Here is a 15515-nt window from a genome sequence, read left to right as displayed (position 1 = left end):
GTCTCTAAGATGTTTTATATTACAGGCGAAATCTTCCCAAAATGAATTTTATAAGAACAGTCATAGATGGACAGAGCGTTTGTTATCAATAACTAGATCTGTGGGCTTAGGGGTCACAGCATTGATGTAAGTAAATTATAAACAAGCTGATATGCGAAAGCGCAAAAAGCAAAGGAGTTGAGATGACCAAGGATAATTTGTTTATTGCTATTTTACCTATGATGACGTCAATTTCATGTGAATTTCATTAGCAACGTGCAACCTTAGTTTTTAGCGATCATTTTCCATCTAAAGCGAGTAGCACAAAAAAAGATCAAAGGAAAAATGCTCAAAATAGCAATAATACGGTTTTATTTATTTTTGTGAGAAACATATTTGCACCACTTTCACGAGAAGGAAAAACTATGAATATAAATAAGTGCAAACATTTTAAACTTTTATCTTCCATTATATAAAATTTAGAATGTAAATGAGTAATGTTTTAAAGAGACAACAACCCGACCAAAGAGCATACAACAGTTGAAGGCCACCAATGGGTCCTCAATGCAGGGAGAAACTCACACACCCTGAGTTGTGCTTCAGCTAATTCCTAAACAAAAATGTATACTAGTTCAGAAATAATGGACGTCATATTAAACTCCAAAATATACACAAGAAAATAAAATTAAAAATCATACAAGACTCAGAATGGCCAGAGGCTCCTGACTTGGGACAGGCACAAAAATGCGGCGGGGTTAAGCATGTTTTTGATACATCAATATAGTAAGAAAATCATGAAAAAAAATTGTCTGAATTCAACCAGAAAGTGTTAAACAGGAAATTTTCTTTTTGAAAATTACTGTTGGTTTTATGCATGTTATACAATGGATATTAATATAAAGTCTCTAGACTGCAGAAACCTAATACATGCATGCAATCATTCATCAAAGATTAACTGAAAACTGATTTTAATTATATAAATAGGGTACAATGTTATACATGTATTTGGATAGAAGGGGAGATAACTCATTGTCATGACAATGTTTATTTACAGTGAAGCTGCAGACAAACTAGTAAGTGGAGAGGAGAATTCTGGGAAGATAATTGCCTATTCTAAAGAAATAGCACTTTGCACAGCTCAGCTGGTGGTAGCATTAGAGGTTAAGTTGGAAAGACGAAGTAAAAAACGGGAAACGTTATCAGAGGCATCAAATAGGGTTACTCAGAATGTTGGAATAATTGTTGGTTTAGCACAGGAAGGTTTAAAGGATTTTGGAGAACAAGGTAAATAAAAAATGTTTTGAGATGAATGATATCTGTAAATTTAATCTTTTCTTGTATTTTTATAGTTTTGTCAAAAAAGTATTGGTTATAATAAAGCAGCTGAATTAAAACTTTTTGCATTTACTGAGTTTATTGTTAAAGTCTCAACTTCACACATGAAATATATGACAACATTGAAATGCAAATTTAAGATCAGGAATAATTTTTTTTAGATATATTTATTCACTAAAAGACTTTTTTCTAATTTTGAAAACTTAGGCATGTCAAATGGGTAATTACTAAACCACTAAAAATTATGTTTATAGTTGAAATTTTTTTGAAGGGTCTATTTAACAGTTTGGAGTATGAGACAAATACTTAGTTTGTAACATATCAGAAATGTCGATACATGATCTTATTTTAATAATGGATAGTTTTTTGTACTCATACTCCAAAATCAACCAATCAAAACGTTGGATTTCATGTTTCAAGCATGATTTTTGTGCTTCAAGCACTGAGCAAAGTTTATGACTTCAAACCCAGAAATAAGAAAATAGTGATCGGAAAAAAATAGCATTTTGAAACATTTTGACAGTCAACATTAATTATTTATACAGACAGCAGCTATCACAGGCCTAGGATTGACACAATCTTCTGCTTAACCATTTAGGAAATTTTAAATTTATATTCATACCATAACCATGGTAACAGTTAATTCATATTGATATTATTTCAGATATTATATTACCAGGACCTAGTGGCATAAATACAAGTATAATAGATATGACAACGAAACCACAAATAGGAAAAACACATTTCCGAACTTATTTCAATCCAGAACAATTAAAATTACTGCAGTCAATTTTCCTTCTAATACCTTTTCCTAACACAGATACAGTGATAGAGATAGCAAAACAAATTGGGTTAAAGAAACAAATCGTACAAAGTTGGTTCAGAAATGCCAGAGCTCGAAGTAGGAGAGAAAATTGGACAGATGACCAACAAGTTGGTGAGAAAAGACTTCTTCATTTTGCATTAAAAGTAGAATAACCAAAATACCCACTTCAAGGAAAATCTCAAAATGGAAAGTCTGTAATCAAATGACAAAATCAAAAAGCTCAAACACATTAATTGAATGGATGGTGGATTTAACCTGGTTTTATAGCTAGCTGAACCTCTCACTTGTATAACAGTCACATTAACACTCATTATATTTACAATGATGTGTGAACAAAACAATCAAACATAATATAATACAATTACTGTCTTTTGATGAGGTAAATATGCGGTTTTATTGACTTTTGAAAAAACTGATATTCACTGAGGCCAACGGTTTTCATAAAACCACATATTTACCGAAACAAAAGACACTAATTGTTTTATTCCATATTCTGAGAGAAATGAATGTAATAGAAAATTGTAAATCAAACTTTTTTTTACCAAAATTGTACACGAAAAAGCACGCGACGTTTTGCGCGGTGAATATCCTTTTTCCACAGGTGAATATGCTTATGTATTCAAAATCCCATTCATATAGAAAAACCTTCTAATAGTTTATGAATATGGAATAATCTTTGTTATTCCCCTCTAAAATCATTTTGGTAGTTTCAAAAGAATAGAATAACTGTGAGAAAAAAAAGCTAACACATTAAAAATCCTAATATATGGAACAGATCAAAGCATCTATATAGTTTATAGTTAGAAATCTACTAATCAAATGTCTCCTGTATACGGAAGTGGAAAAGAATCTTTATTTCAACAGCTTCATAGTTATTTAAAAAAAACAATGTGGTATGATTGCCAATGAGACACTTCTCTCCACAAAAGACCAAAATGACACAGAAATGTTCTTACTGATATATTTGAACAAAGATAATTTTATGTTTTATTGGTTACGTTGAATAGAAATTATAACTCTTGATTTTTTTTTCAACATAGATAAATTTGATATTCCTAAGTAATTTAATTTTGGATGTAAAGTGTCTTCTGATTGGCTGATGAAGTTTAGAAGTAAATTATAAGTAATGACTGATATTTTTTCTGTCTATTTGAAATAACATAAAAAAATGTGGTGCACACTGTTAAATAAATCACTACATGGGTTATTCAGTGTGTACCACATTTTTGTCTTGCCTAGACAGAGTCAAAAAGGGAGACATAGGTATGCTGTTTCCAGGTTGGTGAGCACAACGACGATGGCGTCAACAATGAATTAGTTTGTGATTAGGTCTAGTTTATGGTGAACCACAAGTAGTAGATCAATCATATTTGGTAATGTATGCAGTTGTATTAGCATTCGCACATTTATTACCATGGAGATGATTTGGCTCTGCCCCCTCAGTCATGGTCTATTGACTTTGAAACTTTTGCTTACTTCTCATGTATTAATTAGTGATTAGGTCGGTTTATGGGAAACTGCTAGTGGTAGGTTAATAATATTTGGAATGCAATCGTATAAGCCTTGGCATATCTCATTTCCATGGAGATAATTTAGCTCCGGCCCCTTAATCATGGTCTATTTACTTTGAAAATTTTGCTAAGTTATCATGTATTACATGTATTAGTTTGTGATCAGGTCAGTTCAAGGGGAGCCATTAGTGGTAGGCCAATGTTAATTGGTATTCAGTTCTATAAGCATTGGCACATCTCAATTCCATGGAGAATATTTGGCCTCACCCCTCGGACATGGTTTAATGACTTTGAAACTTATCTTAGTTTACATGTATTTGATTAGATCAGTTTAAGATGAACTGCATGCTTATGCTAAGTCAATAATATTTGGTATGCAAATTTATTGGCATTTGCAAGTATCATTTGCTTGGAGATTATATAGCCCCACTCCCTCTTCATGGTTCATTGACTTTGAAACGTTTACATAGTTTTCAAGTTGATGTTTGTATTAAGGTTTGGGAACGACTTATAATAAGTCAATGGTATTTGGTATGCAGTTTTATAAGAATTGGTACATCTCATTCACTTTGAGATTGTTAAGCCATGTAACTCAGTCATGGTTCATTGACTGGAATATTTGCATAACTTGTGTAAGATGCTAAAGTATTGCTATTTTGATTTCAACAATTGCATAATCAAAATTACAAAAAGGCGAGACATACTTTGTTGTAACAGTTTATTTATGTTATTTTTCATAGACAGAAAAAAATATTAAAGTCATTCCTTTTTTCAAAACACATGAGTGAAAATGTTTCATGAAAGACTGTGAATACACAGATATATAAAAAAAAGAAGACATGATATGATTTCAAATTACACAACTTTATACAGGACACCAAATGACACTTAAATCAACAGCTTAAGGTCACTGTTTAGCATTCAACAACTATCAAAGCCCATACCTTAAAAACAGCAATACAAGCTGCGAAAATAATAAATGTAAAAAAAATCAAATTAAAAAACTAATATAGGCTTATATTTATTTACAAAAAATGAAGAAAAACATTGTATGTTAGGGGCGACATCAAAAGATTCATGTAGGATAAAGAACTTAAATCAAATAATTTGGGGGTTAGGGGTTGGGGGGGTTGGGTGGGGTGTTAGATTCTGAAATTTTTGTATATATAAGGCCACACCAATTTAATTTCTTGTTCTACGGATTTTTGGACTCCAAAAGTTGGGGCGAGCGAGCGATTTGAAAATTTTAATAAAAAAATATTTAATTTGCAAATTTTTGAGGCGAAGCTTAAAAAGTAAAGGCGAGCGACTATATTTTTTTTTGTAAACATAAAAAGTAGGTTTTTGACTATAATAAAACTTGATTTATCACTTGTACCTTGGCATTTCTTTAATTTATGAAGTATTTTTTTCCGTGTTCAACAAGAAATTATTGAATAATTAAATATGGTCTATGTATGTGTGACTGACAATGAGACAATTCTCCATCCAAGTCATAATCAGGTCCAGAACAACCCCTTAATGTTATGAATATCCCTTTTATGAGGGGTCAAAATAATTTATAATATATTTTTTTGGTAAAAACACTTTAAGTACAAAAGGGCTTCTATTTTCCCAAAGAACTATACTATTTGGTATTAAATGGTCAAAACATGTCCAAGAATTTTGTAATATTCCTGGACCTTAACCATGTTAACACATTTACTTTAACAGTTTAATATTATTCAAAATAAGTGGACCCATCCATCTTTTAGAAAAGTTGTTTACAATATTATGTATTTCTCCTCTTTTTGAGTAAAAAATTATAATTTGTCAAAGGTTTTGTATAGTAGCACTGTACAAATCCTTAGTATTTCTATTTTCTTTTCTACAACAGTAAACATGGTAAAATTACCCCTTCATGGCCCTTGTCTGAGGAAGGGTTGGTCCCAACCTGATAATAACAAACATAGGTCAAAGTACGGCATTTTACACAGATCTTTGATCAAGACCAACCAGCAAGCTATAAGGGACCACAACTTAGTATTGTACACAATTCGAACAGGAAAACCAACAATCTAAATTATATTTCCAAACGGGAAAATACCAATGAACCACATCAACAAACGATAACTGCTGAACGACAGGTCCTTGAATCAACCAGGACAGGTGCACACACCTGCAGCGGGCATGACCGTCACCATACATTATAATTGCAGTAGAAGGCAAATCCTTCAGAAGTTCTTTGTACTTTATTTTAACAACGAACATTTGTTTATAGGGAATATAAGTTAGGGGGAAGGAACCAACGTTTTGTTCTGTACTGGTATTTCTATTTATATCGGAGCACTCCCGCTTGGCATAAATTGATTTCATGCTGAAACAAATATTCTCGCAGATATTTACAGTGTTGTAGGGTGCTGTTAGGTTTTAAATAGTTTTATAAAGGCTAGACTGTGATTTAAAAAAAACAAATGCTGAGATCTTTATATAATATTTACAAAAAACGGTGCGGGAAATGGACATGATTTCATTTCCGGATGCGGGAAGCGGGAATATAATAAAAATTAAAAAAAACTGTTTTGAAAAAAATAGGTGCGGGCGGGTCCGTCGAACAAGGAATCAAATTGGTGTGGCCTAAAATCGATTTTTACATATATCCCTGGTCTATCATTTTTTCCCAAATTAAGTTAAGGGAGGGGAGGGGGAGTCAGTGAAAAAACTATGTGAATTAAGTTTTTTATCCTACATTGAACTTTTGATGTCGTCCCTAATAGGGAAGATAGATTAATTCTTACCAGGGTGCTTGGAGCTTTTTAAGAAGTCTCTTCTCAGCAGTTTATGGGACAATAATTTTCATAATCAATTGATCATGATAATTATTGTTTCAAAAATGCTGAGAAGAGACTTCTTAAAAAAGCTAGTAGCATCCTCCGAGCATGTTTGAAGCTTCCTCGTGAGAATAAATCTATGATCCCTAAACTGTATATTTTGTATTTTTTTTGTAGATCAACAAAATGCTGCTGTGAATGAAGAAGATTTTATTGATGAAGATTATGATGACAAGAAAGAACATATACTGAATGAGTCAAGTTGTGATATATCCTCTAATAGTCTTGTTGTAAGCATTTAATTTAGAGGTCAAGAAATTTGCTGAGATTACACATATATTGGTTCGAATTAATTAATTATGGAACAAAAGCACAAAATCACAGTGTGAGACAATTAAGTTGTTATAAAATTCTTCTCACATTCATGCAACCTCCCCCTCTCCCTTCCTTTGGAAAACAAATGTATATATTGGGAAGAGAATGTTTCCCCCTGATATTTTTAGATGGTCTTCCAATTTGTTTCATTGGCAATCATACCACATCTTTTTTTTAAATAAATCCATTTTCCTCCAAACTCCACAAGATGTATCAAATCTTCAACCCATAATCATAATAATAAGAATCAACTGAAAGTAAATATCACAATTGTATGATTTTTCAGACTGTTAAAACTGAACCCGATCTTAATGATGAACTAGAAACACAGACCCCAGAAGTCATTTCTATGTTGCCAGATGACAAAGAAAATTCTCCAAGTAGTTTGACAAAGTTCATACAGACTTCACAGTCAGAAACTGGCACAGATGACACAATGTCAAGTTCAGATGCAGTCGTAGAGATGAAACCTGAAGTGATGGATGATGTTAATCTTAAAATAACAAGGTTTGAAAATTGAGTTCGAAAATATTTTTTTTATGAAAAGAAGTACTTCCTTAGCTCAACTCCTTATGGCTGACAAAGTATCTACTAAATGTGCTAAGGGAAGCAACCCATCACAGCTGACCTAGGAGGAGACGCAGATAAAGGTCACAAGATACAACTTTTTAATCTCTAAATCAAAACTAAAAATACCTTGGAACTTACCCTTTTGCCTTTTAACTGGCACACAATTATAAGGGTCAATTTTCAGATATAAAAATAAGAAACCAGGAATAAAAACAAATCATAATTCATTGATTTTGATAGCATATGCATATACTATCATCCAACTAATGTTCACAAACCTTTTTATTTCCATTGGGCCACACCAATTTGATTCCTTGTTCGACGGACCTGCCACACCTATTTTTTTCAAAACAGATTTTTTGAAAAAAAATTATATTCCCGCTTCCCGCATCCGGAAATGTAATCATATCCATTTCCTGCACTGTTTTTTGTAAATATTATTTAAAGATATCAACATTTGTTTTTAAATCACAGTCTAACCTGTATATAAGGATTATAAAAGCACCCCAACAGACTGTGTAAATATCTGTGAGAATATTTGTTTAAGCATGAAACCTATTTATCCAAAGTGGAGTGCTCAGATAAAAATTTATAACAGTGGCATTACTAGAAACAAGAACTATCTTTAGAATTGATATCTGACATATTTAAATTTGAGTATATGTTTGAAGCTAATATGGGGCAGGCATTACCAGTAAATGGGGACGAAGTCTGTATGAATTATTTTTTGTAACTAAAATATTTGTAAAAAAAAAAGAAACGATATACCGTAACATTTCCGATTTTGGTTCTGTTGTTAGGGATTTGAGTTGTGACGTTATTTAAGTTATGACGTCATATGCAATGTAAACAAAGAAAAGCTTTCATCATGTAACGTTTTTTCATATCAAGTAATTATAAAAATGAAATTGGTATTGCGTTCCTTCTATTTTATACTAAACTGATAAATATATATTTTACTCAAAGTTTCATACAAAAGAGAGCTGAAAAAGGAAGTACATTGTAGATTTCGGCACAGATGCAGGATTTCAAAACATGACATAAAAAAAGTTCAACGATTTTGAGTTTATTAGTACAATGAAAAATTCGGGAAATTTTCCCAAATTTTTTTTTTATTGAATTTTCTACTGTTATTGTGGACTACATCCCCATATCATTTCATCCAATCACAGAAAGGATTTTCGAGCATGCATATTCTATTGCCATAGTTAAGCATCCTTAAGGGCATACGATACAGTTACAGGGAAAGTAATGACGTTGCTAACGTAATTTGTTATTTTCGCGACGTCAAACTGTGACATATCGGGCAAAGATGCATTTTTCGACTGATTTTCATCGTTCAAACTGATTTAATTTTAAAACGAGTTCATGGACCCCTATTTTTCAAAAGGGCATTTTGTTTCATTTTGTAGGGAGATTATGTGACCCAAATTTTATAAAACTGTAAATAGAGGAATTTTTTTAATTTTGATAAACATGCAGTAAAAAATGACGTTTTTCCTCAATTCATGAACATTTGATAAATATGAGTTATTTCTGAATAAAAAATTGCATATTTTTTTAGGATATTTATAAAATACAGAAATTACCGATTACTTAACAAAAAACAATTTGTGTTTATCTTTTATAACAAAAAAGTTATGTCTTTCTTTTGAAAAAGAAATTACGGCCACAAATCTGAATTTTGAGCAAATATACAAAATTTCGACCTCATTTTACTTAAAAAGTAGCACATGAAGGTATATTTTTTATTACATATTTGATTTAATCAGGTAGAAACTAGCCTATATGCAAATTTTCAGGAACTTGTAAATACAGGATCAAAACTGTATCGTATGCCCTTAAGTTCAAAGGGCACAAGCTGAAACTATACCGACTACGTCAGTAAAACGAAGACTTGTCAACTTGGACATTCTCTAAAAGAAATACACCAACTATATAAAAAAATTGCTTTCCAATATAAGTAATTATACAATACCTACATTGTTGCTATGTAACTGTTCAGATTTCCATGTATAAACTATGACTTTTATTTTGTAGCTGTCAATCCCCAGATAACCTTCAGAAGGATGAAAGTCAACAAACTACATTGTTTTATGATAACCATAGATATCAAAGTGAGTTAATTTTATAGCGTTTTTCATGGTGTACTGTTATACAGTGAAACCTGTCTAAACCGAATCCTGTATAAATCAGAAACCTGTTTAAACCATATATATTTGTAAGCACCATCATATCAAATTATGTGTCTTGTGAACCTGATAAAACCTTTATTAGCCAAAACCTGAAAAAAAATCTTCATAAGAGGTTCAGTTTAAGGTGGGTTTACAGAGTTATCTCCCTGTAGGTCCGAGAAAACAATTAATTCGTAGTGCATTTCTTTTAGAACATAAATGAAAATTAAAAAAATCCAACCTGTGCTTTCTCAATGAAATTTTTACAGTGTGTTGTACTACTTTTGGGACAAATTATATCAAAATTATAGAAAACTTCATCGCCTCTAACTCAAAATATGGACAATTTTGTGTTTAGGGTGCCTTGAAATCTTTTGACAGCTTCCGAAGTGCTAATTTTTAACCTTTTTCAGCTGGACCAAATCACTACATTCCTGTAAAATTCTGGACCCAAATTTTTTTACAGTGTAATTCCACCCCGCTACTTACAATTTGAGGCATTAAACATGGAGAAATAAATTTGGAGAGGGTATAAAAATTATTGGCAAGTAACCCACTGTTAACACTAGGGACTATATTCGTGAACAACGACAATCAAGGGACGACAATTGTGGTCTCAGACCTAATAGGATAGAAAGAGTTGACAAATCTTAAAAAAACTTGTTATGACCAAAGCTTAATAAATTATAACACTGCTTGCAAAGTTTCATAACAATAGGATATATATTATAGACAATATGTTAAATTCTATACTCATCTTTGCGTGTTAAATTTTGACATTAAAATTGAATAATTTTAACTATCAACATTTTGGGCTTTGAAAATTAAAATATTGCAAAAAAATACTGTTTAAATGCCCTTATATATCATTTATTATGTACTAAAAGCAATAGAGTACTCATTTGATTTATCAGACTTAGCATTATTATTCAAAAGTCAAAAAATTGTGTCTTTTTTATCATTTCTGTACTCATGTGACATGATACAACAAATCTGAGCACAAAAAGACTCTTGCAATTAACTTTTCTTACAGACAGTATGGTCTGATACAAAGATTTTTGCCTTTTTAATGAAAAACTTGAATGCAATTTTAGTCTCAACAGGCTTATATTTAAACCACTTGCTATCCTACAGAAGAAAAGAAAGATATTATGTGAGATGGAACAGGAACAATGGACATTGTAAAGTGCTTTTGATACAAATTTAGTGAGGTCTTTATTGTGGACTTCAAATTTTATGTACCAAAAACCCCACTTTTGACTTCATCCAAACAGGGCATTAGATAAGGGTCATTTATACAACACATTTTGTACATATTGTCTGAGATAATCTTCTTTTCTGTATATTCTGAGTTCATAAACAAGTACAAGAACTAGATAAAGGCATAGAAACACAAGTATTGACCCATGAAAACCTGTCAGATAGAAAGTCAGCATGCCATGTATGCATTAATATTAAAAGAGCCTTAAAATGCCTATTTTGACCATAAAATGCCAAAATTGGTAATTTTTGCAGAAATTCTATAAAATAAAAGTTAAAATCCTTTATTTTCATGCTATTTAACAAATTGAAACCACCAAATCATTTAGGGAAGTTGCCAAAGTACAGATTCTATATTAACAGACTTCACCTCTTACGTCCGAGAAAACAATTAATTCGTAGTGCATTTCTTTTAGAACATAAATAAAAATTAAAAAAATCCCACCTGCGCTTTCTCAATGAAATTTTTACAGTGTGTTGTACTACTTTTGGGACAAATTATATCAAAATTATAGAAAACTTCATCGCCTCTAACTCAAAATATGGACAATTTTGTGTTTAGGGTGCCTTGAAATCTTTTGACAGCTTCCGAAGTGCTAATTTTTAACCTTTTTCAGCTGGACTACTTTCCTGTAAAATTCTGGACCCAAATTTTTTTACAGTGTAATTCCACCCCCTACTTACAATTTGAGGCATTAAACATGGAGAAGTAAATTTGGAGAGGGTATAAAAATTATTGGCAAGTAACCCACTGTTAACACTAGGGACTATATTCGTGAACAACGAAAATCAAAGGACTACAATTGTGGTCTCAGACCTGTAGTGTAAGGTTTCCCTACACTACTATTTTATGTTAAATATGTTTTTTTGGAAATTTCTGTTGGATTTGTTTTGCATTTATCCAGTAAATCATCTTTTAAATTAAATATTTAAAATTTTTTAAGGTGGTACCTAACACTACAGGGAGATAACTCTGTAAAATCAGCTATGCGTTTTAATTACATGTGTTGTTAAGGGAAAATTGCACTACTATTTTATGTTATATATGTTTTTTTGGAAATTTCTGTTGGATTTGTTTTGCATTTATCCAGTAAATCATCTTTTAAATTAAAAATTTAAATTTTTTTAAGGTGGTACCTAACACTACAGGGAGATAACTCTGTAAAATCAGCTATGCGTTTTAATTACATGTGTTGTTAAGGGAAAATTATGCTTTTCAAAGATCAAAATAAGTTTTTGTCAAACTATATAACCAGTGTAATTTTTTGGATAAAATGGTTGGTTCAAAATTTTTGAAATTTTTATATTTTTGTCAAAGGGATAAGGTAAATACTTTGTCAAAATTTTAAGAAAATTAAACGAGCCAAATTAAATTTAGTTAAAGTGTTGGGTGCCACTTAAAATAAATTTGCTATTCAGACTTTTGACCATTTCTGTTGGATAATATGAGGCAGGCATTACCTGTAAATGGGGACGAGGTCCGTTTAAATTATTTTTTTGTAACTTAAATATTTGTTAAAACAAAGAAACGGAAATACCGTAATGTTTACGATTTTGGTTCTGTTGTTCAAAATTTTAGTTATGACGTTATTTAAATATGACGTCATAAATGCAATGTAAACAAAGAAACACTATCATCAGGTAACGTTTTTTCATATCAAGAAATTATTAAAAATGAAATTGGTATTGCATTCCTTCCTATCTATACTAGACTGATAAATATATATTTTACTCAAAGATTCATACATTACAAGACCGGAAAAAGGAAGAACATTGTAGATTTCTGCGCAGGTCCGGGATTTCAAAACATGACATAAAAAAAATTGAACGATTTTGAGTTCATTAGTACACTGAAAAATTCTGGAAATTTTCCCGTAATTTTTATTTATTGAATTTTCTACTGTTATTGGGGACTTCGTCCCCATATTAAAAGAAAAGACAATTTTTTCCATAAATTTCACAGTACAAACATACCAAGATTGTTCTTCTTTTCAGATATTCCAAAGAAAAAGAAGAATTACAAAAGAAAAGACCGCCCACCATATACATATGCATCATTAGTTCGACAAGTAATTATTGATTTATAATTCTATAAAAAGGTTTAATTTGGACATGGGAAAGGGGGAGAGTGACTTTACAGGAAGTCAGAAAAAGATTTTTAGAAAAGGGCTTCATTTCTTTCGTGGAATCCAGGATTTACTTTTATAAAGATTCTGGAAGTTCAAAAATAATTTTCAAGACTTTTGTAATGAAATATTTTATGAGTTCTGAAAAGATTTTTTTTTTCTCTCTCTGGAATATTTGATTAAGTGGTCTTTTATTGCTGACTATTTGGTATGACCTTTGCTCATTGTTGAAGGCGGTATGATGATCTATAGTTGCTAATTTCTGTGTTATTTGGTCCCTTGTGGATAGTTGTTTCATTGGCAATCATAACACATTTTTTTTTATATAATGAATTCACAGAAATAAAAAAAATGCTTGCAAGATACAAGCAGGATATGTCATAACCTAAACTTAAGTTTGTTACTGAATATTTATTAGATATTACACTAAGTGAACTTTATTTTTAAATATGAAATTCACTTGTAATGATGTAAAACGATACCACTGTTTCAGGCTATTATAGAATCCCCAAAGAGGCAATTGTCAACAAGTGACATATATTCGTGGACCCTGAGGACATTCAAACATTATGAAACAGAGGCTCATATTTTAACAATGAAGGTAAGCCTGTTTTAATTTGCTGGATAGTTGGGAGCCAGTAGCTTTTTCACCAAAAAATCTGATGTATAATTAATCTTACAATATAAATATTTAGTTGAATTTGATAGGGTTATTGCATGAATATTGGGGAATATTGTCCAGAGTAAGAAGTTTTTTATTGTTTGTTTATCATGAAATGGCAATTTTATTTCGAGTTCTTCTGTGCAGATATACCCCTTGATGCCCCTCTATTAAGTATTAAGTAGAATGATTTAAAAAAAACAAAAACATGATGTCCACAAAATCCTTTATCATTACTTAAAGTAAATAAGTTTGGTCTATATTTTTTAGTATGGGTAGCTATTGATTTACTACACAAATACTGAAATAATGCTATGAGGGTCTGGATGTTGTTTTTTTTCATTTTTGTTTAATTTTCACCCCTTTTTTCTCTTATCTTTAAAAAAATAACCCTTTTTTTCTCTAATCTTCAAAAAATTAACCCTAATCTAATCTTCATTTTTTTTTGCCCATTATTTCTAATCTTCATTTTTTTAGCTCACCTGGTCCGAAGGGCCAAGTGAGCTTTTCTCATCACTTGGCGTCCGGCGTCCGGCGTCGTCCGTCGTCGTCGTCCGTCGTCGTCGTCCGTCGTCGTCCTGCGTTAACTTTTACAAAAATCTTCTCCTCTGAAACTACTAGGCCAAATTTAACCAAACTTGGCCACAATCATCATTGGGGTATCTAGTTTAAAAATTGTGTCCGGTGACCCCGCCAACTAACCAAGATGGCCGCCATGGCTATAAATAGAACATAGGGGTAAAATGCAGTTTTTGGCTTATAACTCAAAAACCAAAGCATTTAGGGCAAATCTGACATGGAATAATATTGTTAATCAGGTTAAGATCTATCTGCTCTGAAATTTTCAGATGAATCTGACATTCCGTTGTTAGGTTGCTGCCCCTGAATTGGTAATTTTAAGGAAATTTTGTTGATTTTGGTTATTATCTTGAATATTATTTTAGATAGAGATAAACTGTAAAAAGCAATAATGTTCAGCAAAGTAAGATCTACAAATAAGTCAACATGACCAAAATGATCAGTTGACCACTTTAGGAGTTATTGCCCTTTATAGTCAATTTTTAACCATTTTTCGTAAATCTTAGTAATCTTTTAGAAAAATCTTCTCCTCTGAATTTGCTGGACCAAATTATTTGAAACTTGGCCACAATCATCATTGGGGTATCTAGTTTAAAAATTGTGTCCGGTGACCCCGCCAACTATCCAAGATGGCCGCCATGGCTATAAATAGAACATAGGGGTAAAATGCAGTTTTTGGCTTATAACTCAAAAACCAAAGCATTTAGGGCAAATCTGACATGTGGTAATATTGTTAATCAGGTTAAGATCTATCTGCTCTGAAATTTTCAGATGAATCTGACATTCCGTTGTTAGGTTGCTGCCCCTGAATTGGTAATTTTAAGGAAATTTTGTTGTTTTTGGTTATTATCTTGAATATTATTTTAGATAGAGATAAACTGTAAAAAGCAATAATGTTCAGCAAAGTAAGATCTACAAATAAGTCAACATGACCAAAATGATCAGTTGACCACTTTAGGAGTTATTGCCCTTTATAGTCAATTTTTAACCATTTTTCGTAAATCTTAGTAATCTTTTAGAAAAATCTTCTCCTCTGAAACTGCTGGACCAAATTATTTGAAACTTGGCCACAATCATCATTGGGGTATCTAGTTTAAAAATTGTGTCCGGTGACAGCGCCAACTAACCAAGATGACCGCCATGGCTATAAATAGAACATAGGGGTAAAATGCAGTTTTTGGCTTATAACTCAAAAACCAAAGCATTTAGAGCAAATCTGACATGGATAAAATTGTTAATCAGGTGAAGATCTATCTGCCCTGAAATTTTCAGATGAATTGGACAACCTGTTTTTGGGTTGCGGCCCCTG

At 31.6% G+C, this 15515-nt stretch overlaps 1 protein-coding gene across 1 annotated transcript in view; it reads left to right on the top strand.

Moving 5' to 3' along the window:
• Positions 1-15515, top strand: part of LOC134717657 (uncharacterized) — a 43960-nt gene that overhangs the window by 22213 nt on the left and 6232 nt on the right. The window contains exons 13-20 of the mRNA XM_063580154.1: positions 26-126; positions 1034-1263; positions 1979-2251; positions 6639-6751; positions 7123-7343; positions 9447-9523; positions 12836-12909; positions 13460-13567. Coding sequence (XP_063436224.1) covers positions 26-126; positions 1034-1263; positions 1979-2251; positions 6639-6751; positions 7123-7343; positions 9447-9523; positions 12836-12909; positions 13460-13567 — 1197 coding nt within the window. The remainder of the gene's footprint in view (positions 1-25; positions 127-1033; positions 1264-1978; positions 2252-6638; positions 6752-7122; positions 7344-9446; positions 9524-12835; positions 12910-13459; positions 13568-15515) is intronic.

This window comes from Mytilus trossulus, chromosome 5 (assembly GCF_036588685.1).
Source record: "Mytilus trossulus isolate FHL-02 chromosome 5, PNRI_Mtr1.1.1.hap1, whole genome shotgun sequence".
Classification (NCBI taxonomy): domain Eukaryota; kingdom Metazoa; phylum Mollusca; class Bivalvia; order Mytilida; family Mytilidae; genus Mytilus; species Mytilus trossulus.
The sequence above is the reverse complement of the archived record's forward strand: the minus strand, read 5'-3'. Positions and strand labels throughout refer to the sequence as shown.